Raw genomic sequence first — 11,271 nt, forward strand, 5'->3', positions numbered from 1 at the left:
CTGACAGCAAATTCAGTGATAAAGCGCTTCCAAGGGTTGCCTGTCCACTTGCCGTATGAGAGTGCCAGTTCAATTCCCATCTACTCCGCTTCCAATCCAACTTCCCGTGAAGGCTTCCTGGGGTCCTGTCTTTCATGTGGGAGACCCGAATGGAGTTCCTGACTCCTGGCTTCAGCCCGGCGCAGCCCTGGCTGTTGTAGCCATTTGGGGAGTGGACCAACAGATGGAAGTATCTCTCTCTCTCTCTCTCTCTCTCTCTCTCTCTCTCTAAGATTTATTTATTTATTTAAAACTCAGAGTTACACAGAGAGAGGAGAGGCAGAGAGTGAGAGTGAGTGAGAGAGAGAGAGAGAGAGGTCTTCCATCTGCTGGTCCACTCCCCAGATGGCTGCAACAGCCGGAGCTGCACCAATCCGAAGCCAGGAGCCAGGAGCTTCTTCCAGGTCTCCCATCGGGGAGCAGGGGCCCAAGAACTTGTGCTATCTTCTATTGCTTTCCCAGGCCTTAGCAGAGAGCTGGATGGGAAGTGAAGCAGCTGGGACTTGAACCAGTGCTCATCTGGGATGCTGGCACCGCAGGCCAGGGCGTTAACCCGCTGTGCCCCATTGTCTTTTTTTTTGACAGGCAGAGTGGACAGTGAGAGAGACAGACAGAGAGAAAGGTCTTCCTTTGCCGTTGGTTCACCCTCCAATGGCTGCCACGGCTGGCGCGCTGCGGCCAGCGCACCACGCTGATCCGAAGCCAGGAGCCAGGTGCTTCTCCTGGTCTCCCATGGGGTGCAGGGCCCAAGCACTTGGGCCATCCTCCACTGCACTCCTGGGCCATAGCAGAGATCTGGCCTGGAAGAGGGGCAACCGGACAGAATTCGGTGCCCCGACCGGGATAGAACCCAGTGTGCCGGTGCCGCAAGGTGGAGGATTAGCCTGTTGAGCCCCGGCGCCGGCCCCCCCATTGTCTTAATTCATCTCCAGGGAGCTTTGGAAGCGCCCTTGCATCCCCCCCCCCCCGCTATGGCATCCTCAGCATTTAGTCTTTGGGGGCCACAGGTGCTCAGTGAGGACTGCGCACCGGGCGCTCAGGACCCCTCTCCCCTCTGCTCGCAGGAGGGAGGTCCAGGAATACATCCCGGCCCAGCTCTACCGCACCACAGCTGGCTCAGCCTGGCTCAACCTGGTCAGCCAGCACCGGCCGCAGATGCAGGCGCTCAGCCCCCACCAGGCCCGGGCCCAGTTCCTGGGTAAGGACCAGGGCTGGGGGAGATGGCCGCGGGAGAGCAGCCGGAGACAGCCCCTGCCCGCCAGGGGCCCCCACAGTGACTGTGACTGTGACTGTGACCTCTTGTCTCCCCCAGGCCTCCTCAGTGCCTTCCCCATGTTCGGCTCCTCGTTCTTCTTCATCCAGAGCTGCAGCAACGTCACGGTGCCTGCTCCCTGCATCCTGGCCGTCAATCATAACGGGCTTAACTTCCTCAGCACCGAGACCCACGTGAGTGGCCCCAGCCTGGCCCTCTGTTCGCTGGTCCATGGGTTTGGGCTCAACAGGCTTGCTGCTGTTACCTACCTCTCACAGTTAGGGTGAGTTCCTCCCATGCTCTCATGGGTTTTCCCAAGTAGGTGATTTGCATTTCTGGACAGAGCTAAGAGGCCCATCCCGCCCTTAGCTTTGGGACTCCCCCAGCACCCTGGGGCGATCGTCCCCAGGGACGACAACGGCATCTGCCCCACAGGGCTACTGTGCAGGTGAAAATGAGCCACACAAACAGGTATGAGTTTGCTCGGGCCGCCATAACCAAAGACCACAGACCGGAGGCTGGAATGTCTGTGGAATAGACTTGCAGAGTTTATCTTTTGTGGAGGTTGGACATCCACGATCCAGGTGGCCACAGGTCAGGGTTTCTTCCGTGGCTCGTGGGCAGTGGCTTCCCCGTGGGTGTCCCCCATGTGGGTGTCCCAATCTCTTCTCAGAAGGATTCGGATCAGGGGGGCTGGCGATGTTGTGTAGCGAGTCCGAGACCCGGCTGTCCCACTTCCAATCCAGCTCCCTGGATACGGATCAGGTTGGAGGAGACAGAGCCCGAGACAAGTGCAGGGCCACTGCGTGGGCTGTGGGCGGTTCCAGCAAACGCAGCCTTGGAGGAAGAAGTGAGGCAAGGAGGGAACAGGGCAGTGCAGGGAGTGTTCACGCCAAGTCCCTACAGTGGGTGACTGTCAGTCCAGTGCCCAGTGTGCCCCCACGGCAACCCCTGGGATACTGGTGCTTGAACCAGCGTCTCCCCCTGCTGCCGGCGTGATGTGCAGGGAAGGGGTGGGGCGGCTGAGTCTCTCCCCACCCACAGCCTGGCCCCTCTGTGCCCTCCCCCCTCCCCGGTCCCCAGGAGTTGATAGTGAAGATACCACTGAAGGAGATCCAGTCCACACGGACGCAGCGGCCCACAGCCAGTTCCAGCTGCCCCTATGTGGAGATCGCCCTGGGGGACGTGGCGGCCCAGCGCACCATGCAGCTGCAGCTGGAGCAGGTGAGCCCACCCTCGCTCCCTCAGTCCACGCGCCAGGCTGTTCCCTGGGCCTGGCTCCACAGCAGGTCGGGGCCTGGCCCTGCTCCCCGGGGGGGAGCACTCCGTCCAGCCAACAGATCACAGATGTGATGTGGCAGTGAGTCAGACGGGACCCTGGGGAGCGAGGTCTCGGAGCCCCTGGAATGCTAACCTGAGGGTACTAGGGAGCCATAGAAGGTTGGGGAGAGGGCAGGGCCACAGGAGCTTTGAGGAAGTGCACCTGGACTGTGGGCCTTGGAAGTGAGGGTAGGGAAAGTAGGCTTCCCACGTGACAGGCAGAGACACCGGGGCCCTCCTGCCCTGTGCTGCCTCCTGCTTGTCTCCACTCTGTATAAGGCAGGGGTGACTTTTGGACTCCTGTCCCTGTCTCACGGCCCCCTTGGAGGTGGGGCAGCCAGAGCTGTCACCTTCCTAGAGAGAGGGAGGGCATTGAGGGCCAGGGCCAGGGCAGAATCAGGGCTAGGGTCCACAGCCTGGCCCCCTGGGACCCGCCACCCCCCCACCCCCACACCAAGATCTATCCTAGGGGCAGGCACTTGTGAGTCAGGCCACCGTCTGCAGTGCAGGCATCCCGTATGGGCGCCGGTTTGAGTCCCGGCTGCTCCACTTAGGATCCAGCTCCCTGCTAGTGCATCTGGGAAAGCAGCGAATGGCCCAAGTGGTTGGGCCCCTGCACCCATGTGGGAGGAGGAAGCTCCTCACTCCTGGCTTTGGCCTGACCCAGTCTTGGCCGTTGCAATCATTTAGGGGATGAACCAGTGGGTGGAAGACCTGTGTGTGTGTGTCTTCCTCTCTCTCCAACTCTGGACTTCAAATAAATAAACAAACCTTAAAGAAAAAAAAAAAAAAAACAAAAACAAACCCATCTGGCACAGCACCTCCTCTCACAGGGGGGCCTGCCTTGGAGGGACTGCCTTCCCAGGGCCAGAGAGAGGGGTCTTCCGGGCCCCCAGCCTTGCCTCTGAGCAGGAACAGACAGAGCCCCTTGGGCCACTGTGCCCCTTCTCACCATGCCCCTGTCTGCTCCCGTCAGGTCACCCTGAACCTTGCCTTGGCCCCTGGCCGCCCTGGGCTCCGGGCCCACACCCGAGTCCCAGGACGCCTCTCTGGCTCCAGCAATGGAGCCCTCGTGTTCTTTCCTCTCCCCTCGCTCCTACTGCTTCCCTGGTGCCTCCTGGCCTGGGCGGGTGTAAACAGTGCCGAGTCTGGGCCTCTCCCCCTGGGCACATGTGGGGCCCCAAGGCTTTCGAAACCACCTCTGCTGTGACAACCCCTTTATGTCAATTTCTGGCCCTGTCCCCTGGATTCCAGGCTCTTGGCATCTCACGTGAGACTAGGCCGACAGAACTCTCCCCGGACATTCAGCCTCCAATCCCAGGAGCCCTGCCCTTCCCTGTCCCCCCCTCCCTCCCGGCTCTGGCCTCTGCACACTCACTCCGCCATCCTGGCCTCTTCAAGCTCCCTCGCCTGCCTGCCCCAGGCCCTTTGCACTCGCCGTGCCTGCTCCCTGGAACACTTCCCCAACTCATTACAGGGCTTCCTCCCTCCCTTATGGGGTTTCAGCGTAGATGTCGTCGTCTCTCTCCAGGAGACCCTGGCCCTGATAGCCGCCCCCATGGATTATCTCTTCTGGGCTGTCTGCCACCCCCACAAGAATGTCAGCTCCCACAGCACACAGGACAGGCTCAATGATAATCCTTGGGTGTTTTTTTTTTTTAAAGACTTATTTATTTGAAAGGAAAGATGACAAAGGGCAAGACAGAAAGGTCTTCCATCCTCTGGTTCATGCCCCAATGGCCACAACAGCTGGGACTAGGTCAGGCTGAAGCCAGGAGCCAGGAACTCCGTCCAGGTCTTCCACGTGGGTGGCGGGAGCCCAAGGACTTGGACCATCCTCTGCTGCCTCCATGGCATGTTAGCAGGAAGCATGGGATGGCCGAAACTTGAACCAGGCACTTTGATATGGGGTGTGGATGCAGGCTTCACCTGCGTGCCACAGCGTCTGCCCCTCAGTGCACACTTCTGTTTGCTGATGAGCAGGTGGAAGGATGGGTGCATGGCTGCGTGTGTGGATGGATGGATGGATGGATGGATGGTTTGGTGGGTGGGTCTGTGGATGAGTGATGAGTGATGGATGGATTCATGGATGGACGGATGAGCAGGTGGAAGGATGGGTGCATGGCTGCGTGTGTGGATGGATGGATGGATGGATGGATGGATGGTTTGGTGGGTGGGTCTGTGGATGAGTGATGAGTGATGGATGGATTCATGGATGGATGGATGAGCAGGTGGAAGGATGGATGAGTGGCACGTGGATGGGTGGATGGCTGTGTGTGTGGATGGATGGATGGACGGAGAGATGGATGGATGGCTGTGTGTGTGGATGGATGGATGGATGGATGGATGGATGGATGGTTTGGTGGGTGGATGGATGGATCGATTGGTGGGTGGGTCTGTGGATGAGTGATGAGTGATGGATGGATTCATGGATGGGTGGATGAGCAGGTGGAAGGATGGATGAGTGGCACGTGGATGGGTGGATGGCTGCGTGTGTGGATGGATGGATGGACGGACAGATGGATGGATGGTTGGGTGGGTGGATGGATGGATGGATTCATGAATGAGTGGGTGGATGGATGGGTAGGTGAAGGCCTTTCAGGCATTTCTGCTTCCTTGCAGCCCAACCCCAATCCCTCACCCCTGCCCACACCCTCTTATGCTGCCTCCTCTGTCTCTGGCTATGTGTGTGTGAGGATCATTCACTCATTCGGCACCGGAGGGCTGGGCCCTGTACTGGCTTCGGAGATACTGCAGTGACCGAGACCTGCTCGGCCCTGGCCCTTACAGAGCCCCAAGCCCTGGATGTTAAATCTCCCCCTCCCCCCGGTAACCATGACTGGTGGCAGGAAGGTGCGCGGGGGCCCTGAGCTACCCGGGAGGAGATCAGGGAGAGCTCCCGGGAGCCCAGTGCAGTGGCGTGACAGCACACAGACCTGGGTCCCTGTCCTGCCTCCTCTGACGGGCTGTGTGCGAGGTCTCGACGCATTCCCACTTCTCACGGAGCCTGCTTCCACACCTGTCAGACAGGACAGCAACCCCAGTGAGGCCCAAAACGCATTGGTGTGTGGCAGAGGGAAGGACTGCCCCCCATCTCACGCACCCTGATTCATTCAGCCAAGGTGGCACCCAGGGCGGGGGCGGGCACTGCTCACTTTGGCAAAGAGCACCTCAGGGGGTGGCCTTGGGCCTCAGTTTTGAAATCTGTGGAATGGGTGACAACAGCACATGCCTCTGAGGGGCATTGCAGGTTTCAAAAGGGCAAGACTTTTACAGCTTCTGGGACAAGACTTGGCACGGGGTCAGCGCTCCGCCAGTGCTGCTGTCGTCACTGTACGCTCTCTCTCTCTCTCTCTCTCGCTCTCGCTCTCTCTCGTTCTCTCTCTGAGCAGCTTCCATTGGTCCCAGGAAATCCAGGGCCTTCCAACCCTGCCTTTGTCTGAGCCCTACACTCGCAGATCAGCTTCCCACAATTCCCCACTTCCTTCCCTCCCCTCCTCCCCGTTCTAGTTGGGAACCCTGAAGCTAGGTCACTACCCATTTTAGACTGTGTGTGTGCATGTGTGTGTGTGTACGCGCGCGCATCTGGGCTCGCCAGGTGGTAACCATGGCAACACAGCATTAGCGACTGCTACCATTTATCGATCAGACCGATGTTTTGTAAAATTTTTTTTTCACCTACTTGAAAGGCAAAGTGACAGAGAGAGAGAGAGAGAAAGAGGGGGGGGGGGTCTTCCATCTGCTGGTTCACTCACCGAATGGCTGCAATGGCCAGGGGTGGGCCAGGCCAAAGCAAGGAGCCAGGAGCTGCTTCTGGGTCTCCCACAGGGGTGCAGGGGCCCAAGCACTTGGACCATCTTCTGCTGCCTCCCCAGGTGCATTAGCAGGGCGCTGGACTGGCAGCAGGGATACCAGGACTCAAACCAGCACTGGGATATGGGATGCCAGGTGTCCCAAGTGGCGGCCCCAGATGACTGATGTTTTAAATTAGAAGGATTTAAATTGGAAGGTGAATCCTCACCACTACCCTTAGACAGGCCCTGGTAAACTAAGGCCATGCAGGCTCAGAGAGGGCAAGCAACCAGCCTGGGGTCACACGGCTCACAGCGGAGCTTGTGTGAGCTCCCTCCTACCCTGCCTGCCCCGCCACACCCCCCGCCCCGGGGCCCCGTTCTGCTGATGGTGGGCTCCGCCTCTCGCCCGTGGGATGGACATAGAATCTGGCTGTGTCATCCACAGGGGCTGGAGCTGTGTCGCGTGGTGGCCGTGCACGTGGAGAGCCTGCTCAGCGCCCGCGAGAAGAGGCTCACGCTGCCTCCCAGTGAGATCACGCTGCTCTGACCCAGCCCCTCCTTGGCCCTGCAGCTGCCCCCAGGCCCGGCTGTGTGGCCACACGGGAAGTCCCCAGCCTCTAGCGAACCCCTGTGAGGGACCGGAGCCTTGGAGAGCAAGAGGAGGCAGGAGATGCAACCATTGTCCCCCAGAAGTTATGATTCCAAATTGGGGTGGAAGGCAGGCTTGGGTCAGCCGCAAGAGGGACTTCCAGGGGCTGGCCCGGGGGGGCAGCAGAGCCGCACCCAGGCCCGCGGCCCCCTGCTGTGTGCCCACCACAGACGCTGTCCCGACTCCCACCTAGGGCACAGCAGGCCTAGACGGGGTGAACTCTGCCTTTGGTTTCCTCTGGGTCTGACGTTCAAGGCTGTTCCCCATCCCCCGGCCCATCTTCCTCAGGTGCCCAGCCCCCCCACACACCTTGTTCTGCCTCTCAGCCTGGATCCCGCCCCTCGGTCATTTCTATGCAAATAAAAGGTATGCCTGTTAGCAGGGAGCTGGGTCAGAAGTGGAGCAGCCGGGTCTTGAACCTGTGCCCATATGGGATGCCGGCATCACAGCCATTTCCTCCTGTGAGCAGCTAGGGGGGGAGGCAGGAGTTGGAGGTACAGTAGAGCCCCTGCCTCCCTGTGGGCGGAGCTTCTGGTAGAAGCACCTGCCCTTACGCTGCCCTCCTGCAGAACCCTGTCTCCCCATTCCACATTTCTTGGGTGTCCCCAGCGGCTGGCTGGCCCCATCTCACAGCGGTGTAGTGGGAGGAAAAGGGCTATCTTCAGTTGTCGGGGGAGAAGTCTAGGAAAGAGTGTTTCCTAGAGAATGGGACTTTAGGGTTGGGTTTTGATGGATGAGTAGGAGTTTCCTAAGGGTAGATGGGGTAGGGGGCAGGGAATAAACATTCCAAATAGAGAAAACTGTTTCCTGTTGTATCCCCTTGGTGCCAGCCAGGGCTGCTGGTACACAGGTTCTTTTTTTTCCCCCCCCCCCAAGATTAATTTGAAAGGCAGAGTTACAGAGAGAGAAGGAGAGAGGGAGAGAGAGAATTTTCCATCTGCTGGTTCACTCTCCAAATGGCAGCATTGGCTGGGGCTGGGCCAGTAGCTTCTTCCGGGTCTCCCACATGGGTGCAGGAGCCCAAGACTTGAGCTGTCCTCTACCACTTTCCCAGGCCCATTAGCAGGGAGCTGGATCAGAAGTGGAGCAGCTGAGTCTTGAACCTGTGCCCATATGGGATGCCTGCATCACAGGCAGTGGCTTCTCCTATTGTCACAACGGTACCCAGGTTCTTGATTTCACTTCAAGAGGGAATTCAGGGAGCAGTGTTGTGCAGCAGAGTTCCGGCTGCCCCACTTCCAATCCTGATTCCTGCTAAAGGCCTGGGAAAGTAGCAGATGGCCCAAGTCCTTGGGCCCCTGCTACCCAGGTGGGAGACCCAGCCCTGGCCAATGCATCTATTTGGGAGTGAACCAATGGATGGAAGATCTCTCCATCACTGTAACTCTGCCTTTTTTTTTTTTTATTTTATTTAAGATTTTATTTATTTGAGAGGCAGAGAGAGGTCTTCCATCCACCGGTTCACTCCCCAAATGGCCACAATAGCTGCAGCAGGACCAATCCGAACCAGGAGCCAGGAGCTTCTTCCGGGTCTCTCACATGGGTGCAGGGACCCAAGGACTTGGGCCATCTTCTCCTGCTTTCCCAGGCATAGCAGAGAGCTGGATCGGAAGTGGAGCAGCTGGGACATGAACTAGCGCCCGTATGGAATGCCGGTGCTGCAGGCGGAGGCTTACCCGACTATATCACAGCACCGGCCCCAACTCTGCCTTTCAAATACATAAACAGTTTTGAAGAAATGAATGTTGATGGAAAAGGGCTGGTGCCTTGGGGCTTCGCGTTGGAGGAGCCAGTGGCTTGGTAGTGGCAGGTTGGGTAGGTAGGGGTGTAACTGCAGAAGTCCTGGCATCAGAGAAAGGATTTATTTTCTCACCCAGGCATTTAACCCCTGTAAGAACCTCCTGTGTGGGGCTGGCACTGTGGCTTAGTGGGTAAAGCCACGGCCTGCAGTGCCGGCATCACCAGCATCCCCTGTGGGTGCTGGTTCAAGTCCCAGTTGCTCTACTTCCGATCCAACTCCCTGCTAGTGTGCCTGGAAAAGCAGCAGAAGACGGTCCAAGTTCTTGGGCCCCTGCACCCACAGGGAGACCAAGAAGAAGCCCCTAGCTTCAGCCTGGCCCAGCTCCAGCTGTGGAGGCCGTTTGTGGAGTGAACTGTAGATAGAAATTTGTGTCTTCTCTCTGTAACTCTGCCTTTCAAATAAATAAGTAAATCTTAACAAAAAAACCGGGAGAGAGATTTCTCTCTGCTGGTTCGCTCCCCAGATGGCTGCAATGGCCAGGACTGGGCCATGCTGTAGCCAGGAGCCTGGGACTCCATCCGGGTCTCCTTTGTAGATAATAGGTGCCCAAGCTCTTGGGTCACCCTCCACTGCCTTCCCAGGTGCATTAGCAGGGAGCTGGATAAGGAAGTGGGAGCAGCTGGGTTAAGAGCCAGCGCTCATATGAGATGCAGGACTTAACCTGCTGAGCCACACTGCCCTCCCCTCCCCCCACCCCCGCCCCCCCAGCGTATTTATGTATTGCAAAGGCAGGGTGACAGGTAGAGACATCTTCATCTGCTGGTTCACTCCTCAAACGGCCCCACCATCCAGGGCTGGGCCAGGAGCCTGGAGCTCCATCTGGGTGTCTCCCACAGTGGCAGAGGCTCAAGTTCATCTGCTGCCTAGCAGGCACATGAGGAGGCTGGCCCCTAGGCAGAGCAGCTGGGACCTGAACCCGTGTTCTGATGCCGGATGCCAGTGACAAGTGGTGGCTTAAGCTGTTGTACCACAACACTGGCCCCAGTACATTTTTTTTTTTAAGTTTATTTTTATTTATTTGAAAGACAGAGCTAGAGAGAGAAGTTCCATTTGCTTGTTTACTCTGCAAACGCTCCCAACAGCTGGGGCGAGGCTGGGCCAGGCTGACGCCACGAGCCAAGAACTCCATCCGGATCTCCCAGGATGTGACTGGAACCCAAGTACCAATCCAAAGCCACCATCTGCTACCTCCCAGGGCCACGTTAGCAGGAAGCTGGTTCAGAAGCGGAGGTGGGACTTGATCCCAAGCACTCGATATAGGATACAGGCGTCCCAAGCAGTGGCTTAACCCACTGGACCACAACGCTTGCCCCTAGACGTACATTTGTGTAAAAGCTAATTTTATTCAACTTCTTACAGTGTGCCCAGCTCTGTACATTAAAAAAATCCACTGCATACTCAAAACACGCCCAGTGGGGTGAGTGCTATTAACACCACTGTACATAGGGCCCAGAGAGGTAGAACAACTTGCCCAAGGCCACACAGCCAGCACAGGGGTCCAGTGACGATTCAGCCCCAGGCAGCCTGGCTCGGGAATTCGCGCTGTCCCCCAAAAAAGATGAGGAGGGGACATGTGATTCTCATCTCGGCCTGGATGAGCTGTGTCCACAGGTGGCTCCAAGAAGGCCTGCTCTTCAGAGAAGACGGGGCAGCTTAGCGGCTAGAAGGTACTGGAATCCTGCAGGGCCGGAGTCAGGCCACTTGGCCTTGCCCACGGGCCTCGTCCTCACTGCCCGCGGCTGCACCCCACTAGGCTACACCAGGGAAGGGCAGGGGCCCGCTGGGCTGTAGTGACTCGGTTTCCCCCGGCTCCGGCTTGCCAGGGTCCCAGGTGTCTGGGGTTTCACACCCTCCCGCCGCCCTCTCCTGAGCCTGGTCAGGGCCAAGAATCCACTTTTCCACCACAACAGACGCAGGCGCCTCTCAGTGTAGACGGGGGGCGGGGGCCCGACTCAGCCATCCCCGTGCCTAACACGCGGGCAAAGGGCATGCACGGGGCCCCTGGGCGCCCAGCACAGCGGCCGACCTCGCCCCCCGGCCCCGGGCCCCGGGGCGCACCTGCGGCTCGCCCTCAGCCACGCGCTCCGGGGCTGCGCCTGGGAGGCGCGTCCCCGCACCCCCGCCCGGCGCGTGCCCGCCGCCGCGCACGCGCCCGCCGCCGCCGCCGGGACGTGACTCGCGGAACGTCCACTCCGGGCCGCGGCGGCGTTGGGCGTTTTCCCCCCGCGAAGACGCGCGTCCCAGCTGCTTCGGCCGACGCCATCTAGGCCCTGGCGCTCTCGGCCATACGTTCTGAGCAAAGTTTCTGTTGCTTTTAGAAGTTTTCTGAGGCGTCCCGAGGACTTTCCTCAGGGGTGTGTGTGGGGGCGGGGTGGTTTCCGTTTCAGGCACAAGGGTAGCCACCCATCCACTCTTC

General features: G+C 58.9%; 1 protein-coding gene across 1 annotated transcript in view; it reads left to right on the plus strand.

The window, feature by feature from the left end:
• Positions 1-6,952, plus strand: part of MYO15A (myosin XVA) — a 47,189-nt gene extending 40,237 nt beyond the window's left edge. Inside the window, exons 62-65 of the mRNA XM_062215878.1 lie at positions 1,104-1,237; positions 1,352-1,485; positions 2,375-2,515; positions 6,851-6,952. Coding sequence (XP_062071862.1) covers positions 1,104-1,237; positions 1,352-1,485; positions 2,375-2,515; positions 6,851-6,952 — 511 coding nt within the window. The remainder of the gene's footprint in view (positions 1-1,103; positions 1,238-1,351; positions 1,486-2,374; positions 2,516-6,850) is intronic.
• Positions 6,953-11,271: the final 4,319 nt, after the last annotated feature.

This window comes from Lepus europaeus, chromosome 18 (genome assembly GCF_033115175.1).
Source record: "Lepus europaeus isolate LE1 chromosome 18, mLepTim1.pri, whole genome shotgun sequence".
Lineage (NCBI taxonomy): Eukaryota > Metazoa > Chordata > Mammalia > Lagomorpha > Leporidae > Lepus > Lepus europaeus.